General features: G+C 37.8%; 1 protein-coding gene and 1 long non-coding RNA gene across 7 annotated transcripts; one reads left to right on the forward strand and one right to left on the reverse strand.

The window, feature by feature from the left end:
* The first annotated feature begins 268 nt into the window (after positions 1–268).
* LOC132148525 (uncharacterized) lies at positions 269–13753 on the forward strand. 2 transcript variants are annotated; one of them, XR_009434928.1, is made up of 4 exons: positions 269–520; positions 8985–9062; positions 9281–9355; positions 13135–13753. It is a non-coding gene; the product is annotated as an uncharacterized LOC132148525 (long non-coding RNA). The 2 variants fall into 2 exon arrangements; XR_009434927.1 differs by lacking the exon at positions 269–520 and adding an exon at positions 1230–1383.
* Positions 13754–15739: 1986 nt separating this feature from the next.
* LOC132148883 (target of Myb1 membrane trafficking protein-like) lies at positions 15740–26453 on the reverse strand. 5 transcript variants are annotated; one of them, XM_059557647.1, is made up of 15 exons: positions 26363–26453; positions 25143–25227; positions 24614–24692; positions 24389–24538; positions 24163–24297; positions 23850–23954; positions 22737–22853; positions 22499–22629; positions 21300–21339; positions 21111–21219; positions 20954–21005; positions 19971–20040; positions 19267–19326; positions 16937–16967; positions 15740–16273 (listed from the first exon to the last, which is right to left on the reverse strand). In XM_059557647.1, exons 1-15 carry the CDS (start codon positions 26415–26417, stop codon positions 16179–16181), a joined length of 1314 nt encoding a protein of 437 aa, XP_059413630.1. In that variant the 5' UTR covers positions 26418–26453; the 3' UTR covers positions 15740–16178. The 5 variants fall into 5 exon arrangements, 3 of the variants coding, with proteins under 3 accessions (XP_059413630.1, XP_059413629.1, XP_059413628.1); XM_059557646.1 differs by having other exon boundaries at positions 19971–20037; positions 22499–22632; XM_059557645.1 differs by having other exon boundaries at positions 22499–22632.
* Between the last annotated feature and the right edge of the window lie 470 nt (positions 26454–26923).

A 26923-nucleotide genomic window follows, 5' to 3' on the forward strand; every position in this document is an offset into this window, starting at 1 on the left:
TCAAAGCCCACCAATTTGCAAAAAGCAGGCATAGGCCCCTATTTGTATTCACACGCTGTTTTCCAACAGATTAATGCATTCATTTAAGGTTGTTTTAACATTTATTTTAGACTCATGTCAGATTTTTATTTCATACTGAGCAATTACATCTTGCTTGTGCTTTATTGCTTTTCATTCATGCATAACATGCTTTTGAGAGGTTTAAACATCTCCCTCCTCGTGGTGGCGCGAGGCTGCATGTTCCCTTTCAACTAAAGAGCAACCAAAGAAGAGCCACCCAAAAACGCGCGCAGGAACAGCAACGTGTTCATAATAACTCACTGCAGGACTTATTAAAACAACGGAGATTTAACTAGAGCAATGGACCAATTGCTAAAAACAGCGAAGAAATAAGATGCCGATTAAGGCGATTTAACCCAGGCGGAAGTGGCAGAAAAAAAGAAAAGAAAGTGAAGTTCATTCATTCATTTCCTTCTCGCAACAGTGGGCGGAATTTAAGCCAGATGGGGGATTTTGAAAAGTAAGTAATTAAAAGTAATTTTTTGAGCTTAGTGAATGTGTTTTTCATTATGGTATGACATTAAAACAGACAGACATTGAGCAGCCCTTGAACTTTCTGGACGTTGATTTGCAGATTTTAGGTTGCTGTTGTGAAACGCGCAGAATAAGTTTTTCAGATCTCAAGCAAGCAACTGATTACTAAAAGATGTGCAAAATCCTGTTACTTGTCTCACGAGTCACGAACATAAGCTAAGCTTTTTTTTTTTTTTCAAATCGAGAATTTTAGTGATAAATAGAAATTATTAACAAATAATTATAAAATGCAAAATAATTATAAAATGCCTACGTTAACTTAATTATTTCACAAATGCAACTGCCCATCTAAATCAATTCATTTATATTTCTGGATGAAATCGGAAGCTGGGAACCGTGGCCCTTCATCTCAGCCAATCCTGCACAACATGTGCGCGTTTCATCATCAGATTTGAGACCGCTTGAACACTCGGGTGTCATGTACCTTGAGCTAAACAGCGCAAAGACATGGAAAACGGTTACCATTTACGAATCAGCGTGGTGTAGATGAGGCCTGGTAAAGACGGAAACACTGGAAAATAATGACAACAAGTTATGTGATAATGTTAGAAATGACACTATACAGATTGAAATTTAATATAATGAAAAAAGCGGACCTGGCAACACAGACGCCGTGATGACGTCACGACGGGTACCGCCCGCCTGGCCGTGTTGCGTAGAATCAGACGAGAGTTAAAGTTTGCCGCGGGAGGCTGGACGTAGTTGTCCCAGTCTGAACACATTTGAAAACGGATACATAAACACACTTGATGGCCACTCCACATGCCAGTATGGAAGCCAACAGCAGAGGTGAGGAATACTTTTTTTTTCACTTCAGCGTGCGTTTAAACCGATCTGATGCGCTTCGGCGACGCCTGTGAAGTTAGTTTCACGTTTCACATTCATCAGACGCTCGGTTTCATATCAATTAAACTCTTTGATTTGAACCCAGACTAACTCGGATAGACATGCATAAATGCACTTTACGTTTGATAAGGCTTCATTTCTAGAATTAAATAGAAATAAATCAACTATGCAAATTAATGAAACAATAAAACTACTTGACAATTTGGTATAAAACCAATAATAAATTGCACAAAGCTCAATTTGTTGTTTTATAATAATTTTACAACTTTTAAAGCATGCAATAAAATAAAAATTAAACGGCAACATCTAAAGATATCAAACCAACTGTAAAAATCTCTGAATATTATATCCTATAATGCACAATGTCTGGATTATACCTGTATTGTTTTTCTATATGGAACTGAAACATATTTTATATATTTTTAATATATTGTACCCACTTAAATTCTTCAGATTTTGATACTGTTTGAGATAAAGGTATGAAACAACTGTAAAATATTCTAATATTATTCCCTATAATGCACAAAGCTTGTTTTTTTTCTGATTATGTCTGTATTGTTTTTATATATAGTCCTGAAATCATATTTAAAAATATATATATATTTTTATATTCTGTACCAGGCATACAGTGATGTTTAGACGGTATGATAACCTTAAGCAAAAAAAAAAAAAAAAAATCACGATTTAACAGTATCACAGAATTGTTGTTAATGAGCAATATTGGGAATGACAGTAATCTTTTTTTTCCTTAGATTTGTTTCTAAAATGTTTGCTGAATTGTGGGCGGCCTAGCAACTTTTGATAAAAAGAAAAGAGAAATAAAAACTGACATTTAACCCAAATCTTTAATTACAGTTATTTATTTTTAGTTATGTAATATATACACTCACCTAAAGGATTATTAGGAACACCATACTAATACAGTGTTTGACCCCATTTCGCCTTGAGAACTGCCTTAATTCTATGTGGCATTGATTCAACAAGGTGCTGAAAGCATTCTTTAGAAATGTTGGCCCATATTGATAGGATAGCATCTTGCAGTTGATGGAGATTTGTGAGATGCACATCCAGGGCACGAAGCTCCCATTCCACCACATCCCAAAGATGCTCTATTGGGTTGAGATCTGGTGACTGTGGGGGCCATTTTAGTACAGTGAACTCATTGTCATGTTCAAGAAACCAATTTGAAATGATTCGAGCTTTGTGACATGGTGCATTATCCTGCTGGAAGTAGCCATCAGAGGATGGGTACATGGTGGTCATAAAGGGATGGACATGGTCAGAAATACCGTGGCATTTAAACGATGCCCAATTGGCACTAAGGGGCCTAAAGTGTGCCAAGAAAACATCCCCCACACCATTACACCACCACCACCACCAGCCTGCACAGTGGTAACAAGGCATGATGGATCCATGTTCTCATTCTGTTTACGCCAAATTCTGACTCTACCATCTGAATGTCTCAACAGAAATCCAGACTCACCAGACCAGGCAACAGTTTTCCAGTCTTCAATTTTGACGGTCCAATTTTGGTGAGCTCGTGCAAATTGTAGCCTCTTTTTCCTATTTGTAGTGGAGATTAGGGCTGCACGATGTGTCGTTTATGCATCGATATCGCGATGTACGAATTCACGATAGTCACATCGCAGGATGTGTGATGTAGGCTGTCGTAGTTGATCCGTTATTCATTAACTGTACGGGCCAGCTGCTCCGGCCCATGACGAATGTGATTCGCGGATTAATTGCACAGCTTAACCATCATAGAGTGAAAGTGAGAGAGAGCGAGCGAGTGCGCGAGCGAGAGCGCGAGAGAGAGCGAGCGAGAGCGCGAGAGAGAGCGAGCGAGAGCGCGAGAGAGAGAGAGCGAGAGAGAGAGAGCGAGCGAGAGAGAGCGAGAGCGAGAGAGAGCGAGCGAGAGAGAGCGAGAGAGAGCGAGCGAGAGAGAGCGAGCGAGAGCGAGAGAGAGCGAGCGAGAGAGAGCGAGAGAGAGCGAGCGAGAGAGAGCGAGAGAGAGAGAGCGAGAGAGAGAGAGCGAGAGAGAGAGCGCGAGAGAGCGAGCGCGAGAGAGCGAGCGCGAGAGAGCGAGCGAGAGAGCGAGCGCGAGAGAGCGAGCGAGAGAGCGAGAGAGAGAGCGCGAGAGAGCGAGCGCGAGAGAGCGAGCGCGAGAGAGCGAGCGAGAGAGCGAGCGCGAGAGAGCGAGCGAGAGAGCGAGAGAGAGAGCGCGAGAGAGCGAGCGAGAGCGCGAGCGCGAGAGAGAGAGAGAGCGAGAGGGAGAGCGAGAGGGAGAGAGCGAGCGAGAGAGGGAGAGAGAGAGAGCGCGAGAGCGAGCGAGAGCGAGAGAGAGCGAGAGGGAGAGAGAGAGCGAGAGGGAGAGAGAGCGAGAGAGAGGGAGAGCGCGAGAGAGCGAGCGAGCGCGAGAGAGCGAGCGAGCGCGAGAGAGAGAGCGAGAGAGAGAGAGAGAGAGAGAGCGCGCGAGCGAGAGAGAGAGCGAGAGAGCGAGCGAGAGAGAGCGTGAGAGCGAGAGAGAGCGCGAGAGCGAGCGAGAGAGAGAGAGAGAGATCGAGCGAGCCCCGGCCGCACGCTCACCATCTTCAAATAACACGCGCTGTCTTGCTCTCTCTCCCTCGCACATATTAATCAATTTACACGATGGTGACAAAGTTTAAATCATTTAAAATGAGAATGTAAGTGTGCTCACCCCATTTTTGTTTGTAAGAAAAAATTTGATTAGATTTCATATCGCAATATATATCGCAGAAAAATAAAATATCGCAATGTCATTTTTTCCCAATATCATGCAGCCCTAGTGGAGATGAGTGGTACCTGGTGGGGTCTTCTGCTGTTGTAGCCCATCCGCTTCAAGGTTGTGCATATTGTGGCTTCACAAATGCTTTGCTGCATACCTCGGTTGTAACGAGTGGTTATTTCAGTCAAAGTTGCTCTTCTATCAGCTTGAATCAGTCGGCCCATTCTCCTCTGACCTCTAGCATCAACAAGGCATTTTCACCCACAGGACTGCCGCATACTGGATGTATTTCCCTTTTCACACCATTCTTTGTAAACCCTAGAAATGGTTGTGCGTGAAAATCCCAGTAACTGAGCAGATTGTGAAACACTCAGACTGGCCCGTCTGGCCGTCTGGCACAAACAACCATGCCATGCTCAAAATTGCTTAAATCACCTTTCTTTCCCATTCTGACATTCAGTTTGGAGTTCAGGAGATTGTCTTGACCAGGACCACACACCTAAATGCATTGAAGCAACTGCCATGTGATTGGTTGATTAGATAATTGCATTAATGAGAACTTGAACAGGCGTTCCTAATAATCCTTTAGGTGAGTGTATATATATAATTATCATTTCCTAACAAATACATAATTTGATTTAATATGAACCCAATTTATTGCAAAACAGACTGTTCTGGCTAGCTCTGTGAAACTAGCTCATGAACTAAACAAACCGCAGAAGCTGTGAATGAGCATCAGTCTCTGACAGCAGGAAGTGCGTATGCTTCAGCACACATTCAGCGTTTCCTTGGTTAGGGCCCTATGAAATCCACTTTATTTTTTCATAAATTCAGTTAAATTTTTTCCAAATTAGTTTTTTTGTCTGTTTACATTTTTCTGGAATTATATAAATTTTTTAATTTTAATTATACTCATGTCTGAATATTTGAATGCATTGAAACAACTTAATTTATTAAACAAAAAAAGTATCCTTAAAGTATCCTTATGAAATTCTGTGTATGCATTTTTTTCTGGTTATCAAATTGAAGGCATAAAATGTTAATTAAATGTATTTTAATTCATGAAAATTAAGCAAACTTTATTTTTGGGCAAACAAAGGGGATTTGCTATTAAAATTTAAACATTGAAGAAATGTGTGATTTATTTCTTAATGTTTGTTTTAGTAGTAGTAGTCGTATACTATGTACATACTATCAAAGTCCTTTCAGGCAAGTCGTGCCACTCGGCCGCCATCTTGGCAACGCCTCTGGGCAACTATTTCAGAATAACAAGACCAGCTCCTATCTGAATGAATGGGCAGAGAGTCAGAACTGCACTTTCACTGGGACATAAAAACAGCATGTATAGAAACAGCAGTGAAATATGATAAAAATTGCTCAATTTTTTATGACTCTGCCCCAAAATAAGGTTTAAAACGCCTTTTTCCCCACAGGTTATACCTTTACTACGCATGCGCAAGGGTTCCTCAACTGTGCGCATACGTCAGTGGAACCAGACGATAGGCTTAAAGGGTCATGAAACCCCAGACTACTTATTCTAAGATTTTAGCAGAGGTGTTTGTGTTGCACATCATAGAAGACAATGTTAGCATCCGCTAATTTTAACTGTTGGAGAAAATTGTTTAATTTTAAGCTTTTTTGCTCCATTTTCATCTTCCGGATTTAGAATCTACATTGTGTTGACGTCACGATTTTTGACGTGGCAATGGACTATAGTACATTGATGACGCGTCGGTGTCTATTCAATTATTCATGAGATTGCGTGTTTATCCTATGAGAAGACGATTCGCTTAATTATTCACAACAGCATGTGTTGATTTGCTATGAAAGACTCATCAGACTGTGAAACTACATCGCACACATTAACAGAGAAACATTCATGGATTGCAGAAGAGTGTTCGTTTTTTCTTTGTAATAAGAGTTCGGCACAAACGCGATTCATTCACTTGGTGAGTGTAACCGTTTTTATAAGCTCTGTGACACAACCTGTCAGAAGGCATACATAAACGCCACAGAATAATATATATGTCTCATTTGTGAGTCGCTTTGAATAAAAGCGTCTGCTAAATGACTGAATGTGTAATATGTTTTCGATGCAGAGTGCAAATGGCTGTGCATTTATTTGTGCTTTTAGCTCGATGGGAGCGAAATGAAACTTTCTGAACGCAAAGCTGTGTGTGCTGTCTGTCTCCCCTCTTTCTTCCCCCTCCCCCGGTCCACTGCACACCACGCCCACTTTTTTAGCATTTTTTTAAAACCGTGGTGAGAACTAACCAGTGCTGAAATGGGGGGTTTCATGACCCTTTAAATGTTTCCCGGCTTGACTGTTAAAAGCAGATGATTAGCTTTCCAGCGGGAGGGGCGGGACATGTGCACACAACCGCCATCTTTGCTGTTACGGGTTTTCCTTATATAGTTGTATTGAGGATTGAGGAAGTGGCATGTCTCTTATAAACAGTCTCTGATACTACTGAAAAATAGTAATAGGCTCCGCAATAGCAATCACACTGGACTTTTATTTTGACGAGTTGCTGTAAATACCTTTACATTTCTTTGTTTGTGATATGACACTAGTTTTACTCTTATCAAACAGTCAAATGCTCATGAAGTGACTGTCAGAGCAGTTCTGGAGATGATGTTCATGTGTTTGTGTCATCATTAAGTGAGATGGCAGACGCTGAAATCACCGCGAGCTAGGGGTGCTCCGATCAGGATTTTTTTTCGCAGACTTGGCAACACTGGTTGGCCTTTACTACACAGAGCCGTAGTTCACTGACAATCTACAAAAAATCGATTCTTTGACGATTTTAAAAGCGATTTTGTGTAGCTTGTCGGTGAACTACGGCTCTGTGCAGTATATGCCGCTCCACCAGAACCAGTGTTGCCAAGATCGTGGTTGTTTTTCATGTCCGCGGGTCGAAGAAACCCCAATCCCAATGATGTGATTTTTAGCCCCTAAAATGCAAATTTTACCAAGGCAAACCTGCCAAAAAACGTATATTTTAATTTAATTATTTAAATTTTTATCAGGGAACCCTCTGGAAATGCGATTGGGCTAGTTTTGAGAAGCAACTGGGCAGGCTTTGTTGTGAAAACCTGGCAACCCTGATCTGAACGCACGTGCTGGAGATATACTAATTACAGGAGCGCCTTTACCAGAGGTGGGGACAAGTCACACATGGTCAAGTCCAAGCAAGTCTTAATCATCAAGTCTCGAGACAAGTCTCAAGTCACAGTTCAGATAAATCAAGCAAGTCAAGTCAAGTCAAGCGTTCACCCTAAGCAAGTCAAGTCGATTCCTGATAAGTTTCAAGTCAAGTCAAGTCGGTACTAAAATAAATAGAGGTAAATTTGTTCAATACATATTTATTTTTGCACAGAAAATATGAACTTGTATACAAATATTATGTATCTTATTCATTATACATTTGCTATATATGAATCATACGCATATCTGTGCTACATTAATATCGGATATATAATAAAATTAAATTGTGTTGTTTACACAATCCAGTCGTCTAATTAAATTTGATTGAAAGTCTAAAATGTGTTGCATTTACAAAAAATATTTAGTTTGCCAAGACAATGGCACTAAGCTGTGAACGATAGTGTCCGGTTCGCGAACGAATCGTTCGATTGAACCAGTTCACCAAATCGAACTGAATTGTTTTAAACGGTTCGCATCTCTAATACGCATTAATCCGCAAAAGACTTAAACTGTTAACTTTTTTAATGTGGCTGACACTTCCTCTGACTTCAAACAAACCAATATCCCGGAGTAATTCATTTACTAAAACAGTACACTGACTGAACTGCTGTGAAGAGAGAACTGAAGATAAACACTGAGCCGAGCCAGATATCGAACGAACGATTGACTCGTTCTCAAGTCAAGATCCGGTTGCATCGGTTTTCGGATCACCAGTACACTGAACCGAGAACTGTTTCCTTCGGACGCGTCCAGCATTAAAATTCAGGTTATGCCACTGTTATAGCTAAATTCCCCAATACATCTATTTATGAGACGTATCAGTAATGATAATGGTCACATTTCTAATAAGTAATAAAACATATGCAACCAAGGCCAAATTATGACAAACATAAAAGATTAATTCATTAACGTACATTAGTAATCGTTATAGATCTTAATGAAACGAACTATAAAGAGATTACTTTATTTCCTTTCTTTGTGGTTCTTCGAATGTCAAATGAAATTTGATGCTGTCGTGTCGGATATTCTTGCTTTGCATATTTTGCATCTGGCAAATCTTTTTTTATTGGAACGGTCCACTTCAAAGTCCTATTTGTGGAGCTCGACTAATGTCTACCATGTTTGACGTGGTTTGAATTTTGCAGCGTTTAAAGGCACAGACGCTGATTAGTGGTGCTGATGTCACAATATTTTTTTTTTTAATTGTTAATTTTTTTGCTGATTGTTTATTGTACATTCAAGTCATTGTCGAGTCTTCCACTTCAAGTAAAGTCAAGTCTCAAGTAACTTGTTCTCAAGTCAAAGTCAAGTCAAGTCATTTTCATACTTTAATCAAGCAAGTTGCAAGTCCTGAAAATTGTGACTCGAGTCAGACTCGAGTCAAGTCATGTGACTCGAGTCCCCCACCTCTGGCCTTTACTGATGAGATGCGCATGAAAATCGCATCAGATTTTTTTTTTTTTCACAGCCCTAGTTCATATTTACTGCAAACAATGCGCTGTTACTTTAGTTCAGCAAAAAACAGACTCTGCGTGGAAGCTCTCTCTGCACTGCTGCTCAGTCACATAGTAATGTCTTATCTTATGACAGGTGGGATATTTGAGTGTCTCCTCAGGCCTCTGAGAAGAGTCTGGAGACTCCTGTGCTGCCGTGGACCTGAAGAGACTGGTGTGTGTCTGAACTATTTCCACAGAATCGGTAGGAAAACCCCTCAAGTCATTAGCATACTTCTGAATAGATCAGGAGTTCATGAACAGGAAATAGCAGTGTGTATGAAAATGTAACCGTTTGAATATTACATTAATTTTGTACAAAGTGTTATTTTGTACTACACAAACATGAAACACTGTGTCAAAAACAAATTTCTCTGTGTAATGTTTTATTAGAAATCAAGCTTTCAGTGGAAGAAACATCACCAGTGTTCGGTGACCATAGCTCTGTCCGTCCATGGTGAAGATGAGGTGAGACACGCATTGATTGTCTTTTTATTAACCTGCAGAATTGTGGTAATGTGAATTTGTGCATCTCAAACCTAGGATTGGGTATCTATTAATTTTTTTTTACGATACCGGTGCCATATCGATACTTTTAAAACGGTACTGTTACCAGAACCCATACTTAAAAAAAATAATTTTAAAAAAGCCACAAAAAGCTATGGATAACATTTTAAAGAACTTTAAAAATATTTAAAATAAATCCATGGTTTCACACGCTCCTTGGATGCTCTCATTTCCCAAGCTTCCCTTACTCTAAGCCTAATAAATGTATTTCATGGTCTGGGTCATTGTTTAATACAAAACCATACATAATGTTTCTACTGTATCTCTGTCAATCTCTCTGGTATTTAGTTGAATGAGTGCTGTCTATCACTGTCTTTAATCAGTCCTGTGAAAAAGTAGCAGCAATGTCGTTTGTAAAGTACAGTACTGTGCAAAAGTCTTAGGCACATTAGTATTTTCACCACAAAAAAGGTTAAGCCAGTTATTTATCTTTTGCTGTAGTATGTCAGTAGGAAATATCAGTTTACATTTCCAAACATTCATTTTGCCATTAATATTAATAATCTAATAATATTTTTGAATGCAGAAGCAGTCTGACCACACAAAGTGATCTGATCTCACCATCATTGAATCTGTCCGTGATTACATGAAGAAACAGATTAAACGGAGACAAACTACATGTAAACTGATATTTTCTACTGACACACTACAGCAAAAGATAAATAACTGGCCAAACACAAAATTACTGATGTGGCTTAGACTTTTGCACAGTAGTGTATGTATAAAGCAAGTATAATTAAATTAACTACAACCGGTGCTGTGAAGTATGAGGATTTGTGCACATACATGTAAGAAAAGAAGCAACGGGCACTACTGACAAGTACACAGTCACAAAAAATGCGAGGCATGTGGATGTCCACGAAGAGCCTTTACGCACACTCTCCGATGACCATTTGTGTCACGCATTACATAGTGCACTCGCAAATCCAGAAATTATAACACAGGCTTTGCACACACACATGGTCTCTCTCCATACAACACTCGAGAGTCTGAGAGTCAGCAGTGTGTTTGTTTTAAATGTCGTGATTTTCAACCGATGTAAACGATGGCAGGATGCTTAAAAGTGTAGATGTGATACCCACTAAATGTAATAACTGTAGTAAATCACAGAAACATATTTAGTCTGCTATTCCCCGCTCTGTGAAGTAATGTGAGGGAGGAAATTACTTGACGTCAGCTAGTTAATTAGCCTGTTATCTGCAAGCCAAATAGCATTTAATAAAATAATAAATGTTAAGCTTTCAAGATGTTTTACAGCCTACTTACAATGAGCGTTACAGATTTTATAGCCCTCCATTTGGCATTTCTGTGTGTGAGAAAGGGGGAGAAGGAGGGAGAGAGAGAGCGCGCACGAGAGAGTAAATGAGAGTGTGGGTGTGTGTGTGTGTGTGGTTATGACGAGCAGCAGGTCGTCAAGGGATACAGTTTCGTTTTTCATCATCTTCCTTTTTAATGATATGAGTGGGGAGGGCTTTGGCCTCCATGAAAAAAAAAAGCAAGCATTCCTTTAGAAAGTCCCTTTAGAAGCTCGCACCAACTGGATTGGGAGTGGTCATGTGACTCGTTACGCTCTTATCTACACACAACCTGAGGGAGTCCTGCAATTCTGCCTCAGGCACGTGTATGAAAAAACAAACAAACCTGGACATACCGTAGGAACTGTATAACAAATATTTTTAGTGGTTTTAAACCTGTAACTTTTCCAAACTGCCCCATACCTTAAAACCAGTTATCGTCCCATGCCTAGGTGTGACCAATGTGGCAGATATATATAAAACATGCAGTGTGAGATGTACTGCACTAGAACAAAAAACATTTTTTTTTGCCCGTTCTTTTCTTTTGAGACTGAAATGTCTCATGTATTCACCTATTCAGTTTCAAACTGCGGAAAATATGGAAAGCTTGTAAACAATGCAAACGTGACAATACATTTACATTTGGCGTCCATAAGCTCATCAGTCAGCTAGATAAATTACTTGTAAAGTGTTGTTAAATTCATACGCTGTATTGCATATTCATATTTATACTTTACCTTTTGTCTACATAAGAAAATATGCAAGGAGCTAAAGATAACATTAAACATCTCCTATATAATATTAATGTTACTAAGTAAGAAAAACAGACATGCGACGACATCTATAGGATGCATTTGATTAGGAGCCCACACACACTTGATGGCCAAGTGATGCTGACATAGTTATGGTCTGTGATATTGGCACAGATTCTGTGTAATGATTCTTTGAGACTGTACAGTTCAAGTCGGAAAAGATGTGTAGTGTTAAAACAACATCAACAACAAACGTGTTTATTCTGTGGCACTTAAAAAAAATTGTCGCCTAATTTTGTTTCTTAAAGGAGCCACTGTCTCCTTAGTTGTTTTTTTTTTTTATGGAAATAAAAAACAGACTAAAAGTTTAGTCATTTAGAAGTTAGTTTATTGCTATTTATGCATTAGAAAATAAGGACTTAGCACTGATTATTTTAGTAGAAACAACAACAAAACAGTTGATTGCATTAAACTGAGAATGCATTATATACAAAAAACGAGCAAAGAACATTCCCCACTCTCACAAAAACTCACTTTATAATCACTGAAGCTGAATAGATGGCAAAAGAAATCTCATATCCACACTTGGTATTGAGAGGATTTGCAAGAGAGCAGAGTTCAGTCAGTGAGCCTGTGCACTGAAACAAACCTTTCAGTGGTGACAAAACTAAACTCCTTTGACTTTTGATGCAACATGAGCAGATCTAAATTTAAAGTCGTAATCAACACATTTCATTCAGATATTTCACTTTGTGACAGTGTTAAAGGTAGATTCATCTCATGTAGGATGTTCCTATAATTAACCCCCTAACAAAAATACATTCATCTCAAGTCAGTCCTCCACATATGACTTTTTTTTTTTTTTTCATCGTAAGTGCATAAGTAACTTTTTTCTCATGTGTCAGTTTTGTCTGATTGTTGACCGAATCAAAACATTTTTTAAATGATTTCGCCAATAATTATAATTGTTTTGGGAAGTGTAATGGTATCCATCAATTAAGCCTGGCTCACACTGCAGGAGTTAAAAAAAATCATAACTGATTTTGAAATCTGGTTGCAGCACACACATGAGGAGAATCTTTGCAGATTATCTTCCCTCAAATATTAGACATGCACAAACTACAAGATTTGAACATGTGGCACATCACACACTGCAAGATATCATGAAGATTATCATGCCAGAGGGAGCGCCTCAGCAGATAGTCACTTAATAAAATTTTTTTTTTTTGCGTGCTAGCTTTGTGCACTCACCAAGTGCATTCAAAACTGAGGCGATTTCACTGCTGTGGTATCTATTTCTCCTCACACTTGTTATGTGATTTCGCCACATTACAGACAGTTTCGTTACTAAAAAAAAAAAGTCAAGACACAGTTTCCTCTATCACCAATATCCAATGAAGCCACACATCAGCTGTTTTGCACATTGGCTGTGAAAGTACTGACGTAATCATATAGCCATCATCATCCATCCAAATCCATGAGCTCGGCCATGTAAAGAGACCGACAGTAGAACTACAGCACATGCTTATAATAAACAGTGTTATTATATTAGCATCTGTTTATGTGGATGCTAATGGGCTTTTGATTCAAACATGCTTATTGCTCATGACCCCTTCACCTCTTTCCCACATAGATGATAATAATGAATCCACTGAAGACCAGACAGACGACAGAAATTTTGGACCTACATTTTAAAGCCAAGTTTAAAAGACTGAGAAATGGGTATACTTCTCCTCGAATCATCGGTCCAGCTGTCCGACATGTCCATCTGTCTGCCATACTGACATGAAATGTGACTGCTGCCAGAATGTGATGTGTAATGGCCAAGTTATGTGTATTTTATCATTATTACCTGCTCAGGTGACCATAGTTTGCACAAGCTCTTCAGCCATTGTCTCTTCATCCTAATAGACCCAAGTTGTTTGGTTTAGGTCCATGCAAGGAGGCATTAGATCATTAGCAAGATAATGAAGTGCTGTACCAGTGAAGTGTCCTTAAATTTTAAACCTATACTGTTGTTTCAAGTACTGTCTTTTGGTTTTAAAAAGCGTATGCACATGTTGGTGCATAAGCAAAAGCTGTGGCTGAATGTTTTCATACAGAAATCATGATTCATCCATAGTTACAGTAATGCAAAAAGTCTTTGCACCATCTTTGTTTGCTCTGGATGAGAATGCACCTCTAGGGAGCGCGGTGCGTTTGATAGTCCCTCATTTAGAGTTCATTAAGGTAAGAACAAGTAACTGTTGTGAATCTGCGACCAATGATTAGTGCGTGACTGAGGCCTGATATCTTTTGATACATTTCATGTAGGTTTTGTGCTGGTCAGTTCTCTACAGGGTAGTTAGTGATTTTGTTTAACACTTACAATGGTTTCTAACAAAGAGTTGTACCACAGCTGATGGATTTTATTATGCTGTTCTACTTGAACTTCTTAAAGGGATAGTTCACCCAAAAATGAAAACTATTGTCATTTACTTTTTGTGTGGATATACAAAAGATGTTTTAATGAATGTTAGGAAGCAAACTTTGGTAACCATTGACTTCCACTGTTTGGCCAAAAAACCACTTCGATTAAACCATCTTTCGTTACACAGAAAAAAAAGTTATACAGGTTTGCATTCAGGGGGGTAAAGTGACAGAGGCTGAATTGTCCCTTCAAGCAGAAGCTTGTCACTCAGGGCATGACTGTTTACAGTCAGGATTGGAAATTTGATTTATAATATGTGGAGATACAGTTAGATTCAACCTGATTATGTAGATGATACACATTTAAATACTAGGAGCAGAATAGAGACAATCATATTTGGCCCTCTTGACTCAGGCAATGATAAAACCAACAGTTTAGGGACCTTTACTTTTTTCAATATGCATGCTCCAAAACCTGTCTGGTTGGATTTTTGGCATTTATGGATTCCCCTAAAATCCAGGGAAGCATGGGATTCAGGAGTGTTGCAACAAACTTTGCCACCATTACTTGAGTATTTATAAGTAGGCATGAGGGAGTTTATGATATCTCACAATGTGCCTACACTGGAAGTAAGTGACAAATAAATCACTTCTATTCGCTACCAACAAAGCTGTGTCAACAGTGCAAATGAGCAATATTGCATATTTTGCATACCACACACTTTGCCAAAACTGGTGTCACAGTTGAGTAGATACTCTTATTATTACTCACTGGGATTCTTAACTGGAGGTTTGTTTTAACAGTATACTGGTTGTTTTCTTTGATTCAGATGCTTTTGTGATCCTTCATAAAAGGAAAAAAAACAAAACTGTTACACAGTCTCATCTACAGCTAGTCCAGACTTGTGCCTGTCCTGACCCTTTCTCAAACTCACCTGCTTGTACTTTTCAAGTAATCCCGAAGATCTTAAGTAGTTCAGATGGATTTTACCAGTTGAGAAACCCAGCCCTAAAGGTTTCTTGCTCAATTGTATTCTCTTTTGATAATTTTGATTTTTGCAAAAAAAAACCGAAGCACTTTTTTTAACATTATGGATATGAAGTTAAATATGTAAGAAAATACCAGTGTATTAAGCATCCAAAAATGTGTATATATATGAATTATGAATGCAAACTGTGATAGGAAGTTTTAGGAAGGCTTTTTGATATAATTATTTTTTTGTCTATAAGTGTTTGTACATGTTGCTTTTACCACACACAGCCTGAATGTGTTGTATGTTTTGAACAAATAAAGTAAAAATGATCCAAATCCATTTTGCTGCACTTATTTATATTGCACTAGATTGCATCAAGTCTTTACCAGGCATGTCTCCAGTTACATATGCAAAATAGGAAGTTTTTACAAAATGCATCAGTGTATATAAACAAGTAAAAGCTACAGAAGAGACTTACTGCAGTGCTTCACTACTAAGAGATTAATAGTAAAGTCAACAGTACATATAGTTTAGGTAATAATTCATTGATCATCCAGGTACTGATGCAACGTTTTTATATTTGGTCTTTGTAGACTATATTTAAACATCTGTTATGTGAAATAGTGCAGTGCGAATAAAAAAACCCCAAAGATTTTCAAATGACAAATTTTATTGAATGGTATTCGAACATAACCTTAAACTAATGATTTACATATGACACTCACACAGCAGCCTGTAGACAAACCACATTAACTTCCTTCCTTCAAAACAGCCTAACATAATACATTATATACATACAATTGTTTTAACCTCAACAATTAAGATCTTTAATAAAGATCAATATAATTCTTCATGGGTGACCATGGAGCATTTCTCCATTAAAAGAGTAACCTCTACAACAGACTGAAGAAATCACGGTCTAGTTCTAAAGAGATTTCATAATATTTAAAAATGAAACCTCTCCAAGACCCACACCTAACTTCACAGACAGTTCCCGACTAAAATGTAAATCAATTTTATTAAATGTAGATCAGTTTCAACTGAAAGAAACTTGCACGGATTGATCTCAAAATACATCAGTGCCCTTGTTTTTTTTTTCTAAGGCATGTTAAAAAAATGACTTAAATGTCCTAGTTGAACTATGGCCTAATCCTGGCTTAGTCTAAACCCAGTCAGAAACCAGGCCTTAGACCTAAAGTTTGATAAAGACATTACGTGGTTAGAAATCAACCAAAAACACTATGAATAAACTGAGAAGTGGTTTTGAGCTGGAAGTTACGAATGAGGAGAAAAACTACAGTTGTGACCATCCTGGGTCACGATGTGACGCTTTCACTGAGGGAAGACGCTCTGCTGCTTTCGCTCTCTCCGCTAAAAACTTATCGAACTCTGAGAGTGAGATGAGAAGAGACACGGAAATCAGTCTGCTGTTGTAAGAAACACGGTTGGATTTAAACAATAAGATATTGCTGAATATTTGACACAAGGCAAGAAAATAGCATATGAAGAGATTCTTTTAAAGTGCTACAACAACCCTAATGGCCCAGAGGAAGGTTTCTCAACAGACAGAAATCAAATGTTTAGATGTTAATATTCAAGTCATCACATAACAGATCCGTTAGTCCCCCATTGTGAATGTACTGAAAGAATTCAGCCCTTAGTGAAAATTAATTGAGGAACTCTTGCTTTGGAAAGAACCTGAAAGTGTGAAAAAGATGAGCTAGCGGTAAAACAGAAGATCACGAGTAGATCACGAAGGTGACTCAATAAGGATATCCGGCAGGTCAGAAATCAGCTACCCACACTGATACTCTTAAAACAGAAAGCCTGAATCATACAGAAGACTGGCAGAATGCCATTAAACTCTCTAAAAAAGCATGAACATCGGCCACTTGTGTCTTGTATGCAGAAGAAAAGCTGAGTGAGCATGCCAGAAGGACTGAAGCATTTCCCACATTTTTTCATGTCAATTTAAATCTACCTCAGATGAAATATGGCAAAATGTTTTCTACGGTGCTAAAAGTACGACTGAAAAAGCCTTATCTAGATTACCTTCACTAGTCACTCCTTCAGAGTCATCTTCCTGTGTCACAAAATAACAAACACAAAAACACACTTATGAAATACAGTAATAGTCTTATTCTTCATAAAAGGTGTAAAAGTTGATGTAAAGAAGAGATTTGTTCCCGAGTCATTTTTTGTCATGTTCGGCGTTCACTATTTCATATAAAGATTTGTGAGTATTTATTGACTGTAGTTCATATGACAGTTCACAATTATATGGATTCATATAAACTACTGTTTTTGAACAAAAATATTTGTATATTATATATATATATATATATATATATATATATACACACAATAAAAGCAGTAATATTTTGAAATATGATTTAAAACATCATATTTGAATAGGTTTTAAAATGTCATTTATTTTGTGATGGTGCAGTAATTGCATCTTTGCTAAAAAATTGATTGAACAGGTTTTTTTTATAAGAGGGTTTTTTAGAAGGTTGTTTTACAGTTTTTCTCAGTCACTTTGGTGCATTTCTCAAATCAGAAATGAAATTCTCAAAACTACTTGTACAACCTCCACATCATCTAGTCATTTATACACATCATAAAACCAGTTTCTTATTCTTTTGAACAAGTTGCGATTGCTTTTGTACATTCATGCAATTGATTATGCACATTTATCTGCGGTTTCCTACATTATCATTTACTAATGTCATGTCGCTCAAAATGTATTATATAGTTTTCTGTGCAATAGTCTTACCCCTCAAAACATCTAGTCTTTAGTTCATAGTATAAGTCATTAAATGCAAAATGGTTAATCTAGTTGTCATAAACTGCCAAGCACACTTTTTATTTTTATTTTTACACATTATTATGAGACTTTTTGTCAATTTGGCATGAATTGTGCAAGTGAATCTTGACTAATGAAGAGAATGTAGATGATAAACTATTTTCTCTGAAATAGCTCAAAGGTTCATCTCATGAATCTTCAGTTAGAAAGCATATACTGTATAGACAGAGGACAACACAAGAGTCACACATTCTGAAAATTGACTTATTTTCATCTTTGTGCCCATATTTCTTTTTCCTTTTCTATATCACAGTGACATTGTAAAGGGTTTTTTTGGGGGGGTCAGACCACTAGTAAAAGTGTAACTGGGAATTCAATCCAGTCTCTTTCAATCAATATCACACATACAGTAATGTGTAAATGTGTACTTTTGAAATAGATATATGGCATGCATAAGCATATGGCATACTATTCAATACAGTCGCTTTTCGGCGAAAATCGCCGTTTTGAATGGGTAAATGTCATCCACGTTAATCGTGTAGATCCGAGGAGTTTTTGGACGGGGGAGGGGGGTCTTCTGCGGTCTTCCCTACTGCGGTCTTCTTCACAAACATCTTTGGTGATACAGCACGCGAGTCATTTGGCCAATCACAGTCAAGATAACAGCAGCGTCTTCTTTGAAAAGCCCCTGGCTGCAGCTTTTCCCGCGGATGAATTCGCGCCTATTCACGCCTACTTCTAGAACCTACTGCACGCGAGTCATTTGGCCAATCAGAGTCAAGATAGCGGCAGCTTTCCCGCGGATGAATTCACGCTTTGGACACTTACATTAGTTTTGAGGTAAGTGCTGTTGTTATCTGCCAACAATATAATTGTTTTCTCTAACGTTGTTGTTAGTTAACATGTTTAACATTAACGTTATAATGGAAGTGTCGCCTAGTCAGCTAGTAAGATCAGCAAATTGTGTTGTTAGCTTACAATGTTAGTTCAATGTCACTGTGAAGGATTTTGGCAAGGCTAAGTTATCTCCTCCACTGCATTACTGTTAATTTCGTTTACGAGTACTTTTCCGTCATTATTTTCATCAAAGACATTTTACACCTTTATAATGACAGCATTTTTATAACCGTACTGAAAAATCTGTCCCCTTTTTCAGTCCTTCTGAGTTTGCAGGTATGAGTTATACTGACAACATGACTAAGCAATTTGACTGTTTTATCCGTAAACTATGACACAAGGACTTGTCATTCTGATGGCACTGACATTTTCATTGACACAGATATTTATTTTTGAGAGATGAACTAAGGATTTTGAGCAAAGAGACTTTTGCCGGTAATCCATTGTGTTTTGCTCTTTGTACGAGATGTTTTGAGAAATGTGTTTTGCAAATCTCAAGAATGATTCGAGAAATGTACCAAAGCGATTGAGAAAAACTGTAAAACATGACTAGTATTGTTGTTTTATAACTAATCATGTGAGGGGGAATTTGCAAAACATCAGTGGAATGGAAATTCGAGTCAGAAGGGTAATATTCTTCAGAAGCAGCCAGTTAGAGGTCTGAAAATGTGTAGCTTACATCATCTCCATCCAGCCATCGTTCAAAGTCGTCCATCACTTCACTCTGACTGACAGGAATCTGACGGCAGGAGAAAAATATCAGTTCGTTTGCATTAGCACAACTATCAGTAGCAATCTCAAACCAGCTTCCCGCTCCTCAGTGCTTTAAAGTGTAAAGGAAGATTTGTTATGTTTCAGTCCTGAGGATGGGAAATGCGTTTTGAAATCTGCCAACACCTTAAAATAAGGCACTGAGGAGCTATGGATCCAGGTCTGGATGGCAGAACGAGCTAAACACCAAAAGTCCCACAGCACTTCAGCAAATGAAGATAATGAAGCTCCTCAAAGCATGCAATACAGCGGACACTCATCATTCACCAAATGACATGCTGAAGACAAAAAGCTCCCAAAGCACAACGTCACAATGAAGGCTGTCTGTTTTATCAGCCAATCAGACCCACCATTCCCTTTTCAAGCATCCAATGAAACTGAGGCGAGCTGCCGAGGGAGTTGGAGTCTAGGCTGACGTCCTTAACATAGACAGACAACCGTTTAAAACGACGGACTTCGTGGCATCCAGTGGCAGGTGAAAACAACACACAGAAACATCTTGAATGCTGTTCCATACTGTACATTAATGAATACTGCTTTCTCTTAATACAACGAGATGATAATTGAACACATAATATATGTTCTGCAGGTGTAAATAATTCAGTGACGTACCACTCCAGGGTCCTGTCGCTCTCTCTGATTGGCTGCTAGGCCCCCAAGAGCAGCAGAGCTTTCTGGACTGCTAGTAAAACACACAAAAAACATCAGGTCAATATCAAGTTTTACACTCTGGTGGTGTTGTCCAGCCACATTTATGCTACGATCAACACCTCAAATCATGCAAAATGAACACACTATTTAAAAATGTATTAATTAATTAAAACAATAGACCCCCCCCCCCCCCCCCCAAAAAAAAGACCATCCAGGATGTAGATGGGTTTGTTTCTTCAGCAGAACAGATTTGGAGAAATATAGCATTACATCACTTTCTCACCAGTGGATCCTCTGCAGTGAATGGGTGCCGTCGGAATGAGAGTCCAAGCAGCTGATAAAAACATCACAATAATCAACACCACTCCGGTCCATTAATATCTTGTGAAGCAAAAAAACTGCATGTTTGTAAAAAACATAACTTAAGATCTTAATTAAGAGTCTTCTAGCCATAATATTTGCTTTCTCTAGTGAAAAGGTGATCCCATCTGAATCAGGTGAGAAATATGCACGGATCAAGCACAGTGTACAAACAAAAACAATCCAAATAGTTCAAAATATGTTGTTGGATACTGATGTGAGAGGACAACAGGAATTTGACTTTTTCCACTGGAGGAAACATTATTATGAATTATGGACTCGTATTTTGGCCAGGCGTGACTATTTAAAGTTAAAACACTAATGATGGATTTGTTTCTTACAGCTTTTCACAAGACATTAAATGTGGATTACTTACTGTAATGTTTTTATCAGCTGTTCGGACTCTCATTCTGACGGCACCCATTCACAGCAAATGATCCATTGGTGGGCAAATGATATAATGATAAATTACTCCAAACCTGTTCCCATGAAGAAATAAACTCATCTACATCTTGGACGGCCTGAGGGTGAGTATGTTTTCAGCTCATTTTCCTTTTTAAGGTGAATCCTGCTTTAATTCTTACCTTTTTTGCGATGAGCTGCTTTTATTTTGCTTTAAGTCATCAGCTTTTGTGCCTATAACAAATCACACAACAAATAATGCATTAATAACTGAAGATGAATATTAGAATGAAATGTGAGTACAAATGATTCAGGAATCGAAGCAGAAGCAGAACCCACTCAATCCAGCCATCTGATTGGTCAGTGTGCTGACTGGGCTATGAGCAGCATATGGTGACTTTATGTGGTTGGAAGTACCCAAGTCAATGAGGTTTGTGTTCGCTGGATTCTGAAATACAACAATGAATTCTGAATGAATCAGTATATAGTCATTATAGTGTGTTTAATAGTAATCCGCTTAATTCTTACAGATTGTGCACTGCTCTGTTTGTTGAGATGTCTTTCAAATCTGAAAAAAAGAGAAGTTAGGTAACACTGAGATTTGTGATTTAATGAACAAACTCGAAGTGAAACCTGACATCATTACAGGGTTGCATTTTCATGACTTCTCTGATTGTTTATGATTACTCTGTAAGGATTTTTATGCATTCACAAAGAGCCATTTTTTAAAAATTATTTTTTTTATAATAGATGTATATTTATTTAGATAAATGCCCATGAATGTTTAGGATTTTATTTATTTCCATAACCTTCCCAAGTCCGGAAAACCAAGTTTAAAAATTCCTTGATATGTCTAGGATCCCTGTTATTAAAGATATCATATGATATTTCCTAATTTCCACAATTGCCTGTATTAAATAGCATCATCAAAGATCATTTGGCTCGGTGACTTCTGCGATTAATTGTGACTGTTTACCATAGTCTTATTATTGATATAATATTATAGTTTTTATTCATAACTTGAATGAGCTTTTAATTTTATTGCTTTGAATTTAATCCTTATTAATTAAATTTTTAATCCTAAATATTAACATTTTTGTTTACTTAATGTTTAATAGTTTAATTTATGTATTATAATATAGTTAGTAATTTTAGTGCTTCAACCTAAACTTATTTCAGTTAGCTGACAGGGCAACATTTTTAGTTTTCACCTAATATTTATATTTCACTTTATTTGAGATTTATTTCAAATTTGGTTAACTATAATAACGAACAGCATCCCACGGAGCAATGCTTGTATTTTACCATGCAATGATTTTGTTGTCCACTCGGTGGCAGTACACCTAGAATAAATAGATCCACCAGAATTTTTTCAAAATTATGATGTTAGAAAAATACATAAACAATAAATCAATAAGATAACAGATGAAAAATCTTTAACAATTAGGTATTTAACTTTTTTGTATTTAAAAATAATTGTACTTGATATTTTCATTTGCACAAGCTGTTAATATAGAGTAATTAGTTTTTGTTTTAAGTTTTATGTATTTCGAAATGCAGCGTTCATATCCCTAATGTGCTTTCTGCATATGTTATTGTTGCTAGTGTGTTTGTTGAGTCAATGATTATTTTTATCTATTAATTTCCACCTTGCAGGTGTCCACTCACATGAAATGAACATTCATCTGTTCACTAACATCATGTCATCAGTGCAGTTTGTCTCTAACCTGTGATACTGAGTAAAGGTGGTGTTAACGTGGTCGTTGGCACTGAGTAACTGCTCTATAAGCTTCTCATCGCTCAGTCTGTGGATGAGCTCCACCATCCGGCCCTGCATGTCTTTGGTCATGGAGTAGAGCTGCTACTGACCGGCAGAGAGCAGAGAAACACAACAGTCCTTCACATTTATAGGCCTAAAATCATGACTGGAGGACGAGTGTGAATACAGAAAGTAAGGACTGCCACCTGTAGTAGCTCTGTGTCCGATGGCTCAAGACTTGCAGGCTGCATCTGACTCATCAGGTCTGACATCACCCATATATTATTGTGCACCACCTCCAGTTCGGACTTCAGTGTCTTCATCTGAAACACACACACACGAAACCAGCACAATTAAAAAATACAGTAATAAAATCAATAATTTTACAGCATTTATTTACCATGATTACTGTTCAGTTCAACATATACTGTACTCACACATCAGTGTATTAATTATTATTGATAGAATATTAATTATGAATAGTACATTTAAAACATTTAACTGTCATGGTAACAAATTGAACCTTTATTTATTTATAACATTACAAGTCTCACCCTGTTAGGGATTCATTTTGTGATGAGCAACATATATCATGTAATATGAAAAACAGTAATGATCACACATACACAAACATTTATTAGCATGCATTAATATTTATTAAAAAAATTATATATATATATATATATATATATATGTGTGTGACCCTGGAGCACAAAATCAGTCTTAAGTCGCTGGGGTAAACTTTTAGCAATAGCCAAAAAAACACATTTTATTGGTCAAGATTAAAAGTAAAATATGATAAAAATCATTAGGATATTAATTAAAGATCATGTTACATGAAGATATTGTGTTACTTTCCTACTGTACATATATTAAAACTTTATTTTTGATTAGTAATATGCATAGCTAAGAATTCATTTGGACAACTTTAAAGATGATTTTCTCAATATTTAGATTTTTTTTTTGCACCCTCAGATTCCTGATTTTCAAATACTTGTATCTCGGTCAAATATTGTCCTATCTTAACAAACCAGACATCAATGGAACGATTTATTCATTCAGAAATATTGACACTTAAGACTGGTTTTGTGGTCCAGGGTCACATATCTATCTACCTATTTGATATAAAACATTAATTTCCCAATGTTTCTATAATTCTCAGCCTACTGAGGTTTTGTCATGATCATTTTATAATGTAATATATGCAAATTATTTTTTTTAATGTGAATTATTAAATACAGATATTAAACTCAATATCTAAAAAATATATTACTTAAATATTACTAATGCATTGCTGCATGTGTGTGTGTGTGTGTTACCTGTTGAGGAGACAGCGTGACAGGTGTCTCTGTATCCTGTGTCTGGGTGGATTTGACGGAGTGACCTTCTGTGTGAGCTGTTTCCGGCGACGCAGACTCGATGGTCTATTGGAGTCAAGCATTAATAAATTAATCAATTTAAAATTTAAATTAAGCATGGCACATATTGCATGCTAGCACTCAGGACAGAGGACATACGGTCTGATTTTGAGATGTGCAGCTTTTTATAAACACGTATGGATCCCAAGCACATCTTTATTCGGATTCATAATTGTTTCTAAACAAAGTGCTGTCAATGTGCAGCAGTTTATACCATGTTGGGAGTGTGAATAGGGGAACAGCTATCCAGTTCAGCCATGGGAAACTCCACGCCTTTTCTCCTGAGATCCTCATAGACGGTCACGACACCCGTCAAGTCTGGAGAACTACGAAAGGCATCGGACCAAGCCTAGAGAGAGAGAGAAAGATAGAATCAGACTTTCAATACTTCACAGCAAATAATAATAATACGTCTGAGTTTATAAAGGGTTTATCTGGACCTGTATCATGCTCAAGACCCTGTCCTGAAGAAACACTGGGGCGTTGTTTTTAGGCAGGATTGTTTGGACCAAAACACTTTCCACAAAATCTCTGGTGGACACGTAGACGTGAAATCTGTGCCCGCAGTTCTTCACACAGGCCTCCAACACCTGCAGCCAAACCAGACAAATGATTACAAAGATACTGTGAAGGAAGACGGTAATAACATTATGTTGGACACTTACACTCAGAGCCAGCATAACCTCTTTGAAATTCTTATTTCCCAGAATCCTCTTCTTTATTGCTCTGACTGCATCTTTAGGTCTGCAAACAGAGCAGCGTCACAAGAATTATGTTATATAATGTATGTTATAATATTTAGGAACTCAAAGCACTATACAGATTTGGACACTCAAGCAATTTATTATTATTTTACGAATTATATAGAATGATAGAATTAGGCTTTAAATACAGCTTTACAGCTCAAAATGAAGACAAATGATATTGTGACACTTTGTGTAATGCTAAATTTCTCCAAATCTGATTTGATGAAGAAACAAACTCATCTGGGATGGCCTGGGGGATTTCAAGCTAATATTTTAGGACAAATTCAATGCATATTTGGTCAAATGTCAGTTTGGGAATCCGTGGCCTAATTCAATGACATTCAGACATTTTAACTGTAGTTTAGGTGTCCAAATACAACTGGGGAAGAGTTTCAAAAGAATTAATTGTCATGAACGTATAAACTGTTGTATTTGACAACATACACACCCTTCATCCGTTTCATTGACAGTGTCACAGATCTCCATGTTGAGGCCCCAGTCTTCAGACGGGAGAGAAGAACCGGTGGCATGTTCTGACCAAGAGACCGAGACACATAAAGGCTTCAATCTACACTAACAGAGTACTACAACAAGTTTTGAGCACATCATTACTTCATGTTAAGCACAACTGATCAAAATGCAGAGACAATTATGAAGATTATTGGGTTTTGTTCCCTATTAAAAGAATCAGCTATTTACTTTAGAAGAAACTTTCTCATGGCTTCGAATACACAAAAAACACCACTGATCTGTCAGTCGACTGACCTGCTATTACACCAGCAAACAAAACAAAAGAGTGCACATCTGACGGGTGACAAAAACCTCACTGAGGGTGCTCAATTATTGTAAAATAAGAAAGAAAGAAAAGTTGGCACACCACAGCTCTAAAAATGCAAAAATGTTTATTTTATGTTGTCACACACATCATAACTCATTTTGGATTAGAGAAATCCCACCCATATGCTGAACTAATTGAAAACTAGTGCTTAAGCTTCAGCATCTAGGCTGGGAAAACAGGCTTTACAACAGCATGAAAGGGCGAGTAATTTCACTGGTATTCACCCTCTGTAATGATACAAACTTGAAAACCATCTTTAAAGGGATAGTTCACACAACAATAGAAGTACTGTCATTTTTCCTCCCCAACTAAATGCTCTGTGAAGCCCATTTAGATGCAATAACAGTATCAAGAGAGGCTGAGCAGCAATTGAAATGAATGAAATGTAGCCCTAATATTGTATTTCTCGTGAAACCAAGAGTATATTCTGGAATGGGTTACATAACCGGTTTAATACTCTGATGTAAATATTTATTTTCTAAACAAGAGCGACTAAAACGTTATAAAGGGTACACCCAGACGTAAAATTAAACACAAACCCTCCTCGTCCCGCCCTTCTTCGTTACTATTCGCGGACAGCATTTGATTGACACAAAGTTCGGCCAATCACGAACCCACAGCGATGGCGCGTTGAGTCCGCCTTCGACATTGGATTGCACGAATGAGGTGTCAATCTCAATTTAATCGTATCCTTTGCTGTCATCCTTCATTAAACGATGTATACGTGTTAATTTGTGTCTTGCAAGTAAACTACCTCCGAATATATAGAAATAATGTAGCTGAATTCAATGTAACTATCAAGCAGTCGTATCATCCAGCGTGTTACTCACCTATAAGTTGACCCACGGGTGTAGAAAACGGGTTTCCTATGAAGAACTCCATCATCCGAGCGTGTCTGCTGCTCAGTGGCTCGGCTTCTGTCTGATCGAGAAGGGTATTCCTGCACAACCGGAGGCTGCAGTTTCAGGACCGCAGTTCTGGTACCGCAGCTTTAGGCAAGTAGGGGTAACTGCAGCCTGGAGCAATGGGCGTGGCAAAAGGTGGGCGTACCGAAAGGTTTCTCATTGGTGGAAAGACAGGTAGGGGGCGTGGTAAAAGGTTTAGCGAAAACTGGCTGTTCCGCCTAAAGGCGAGCCATACTCTTAATCGCTATTTGATTAATAGAAAGCGATAAATCAAACACATAATCCTATAAAACCAATTGAAATTCATCCAATGTAAAAACAGCGTTAATGATGTAAATAATATTATTTTAAATTACTTTCGAAAGTACCTTCAAAACGGCTTACTGACGTAATCACCACCGCACGTTTAGGTCTTAGTTTTTCAATAATCAAAAACAGATTACAATTATTTTTGAGAATACAAAACGTCTCTTAACACGGTTAGTC

This window comes from Carassius carassius, chromosome 9 (assembly GCF_963082965.1).
Source record: "Carassius carassius chromosome 9, fCarCar2.1, whole genome shotgun sequence".
NCBI lineage: Eukaryota > Metazoa > Chordata > Actinopteri > Cypriniformes > Cyprinidae > Carassius > Carassius carassius.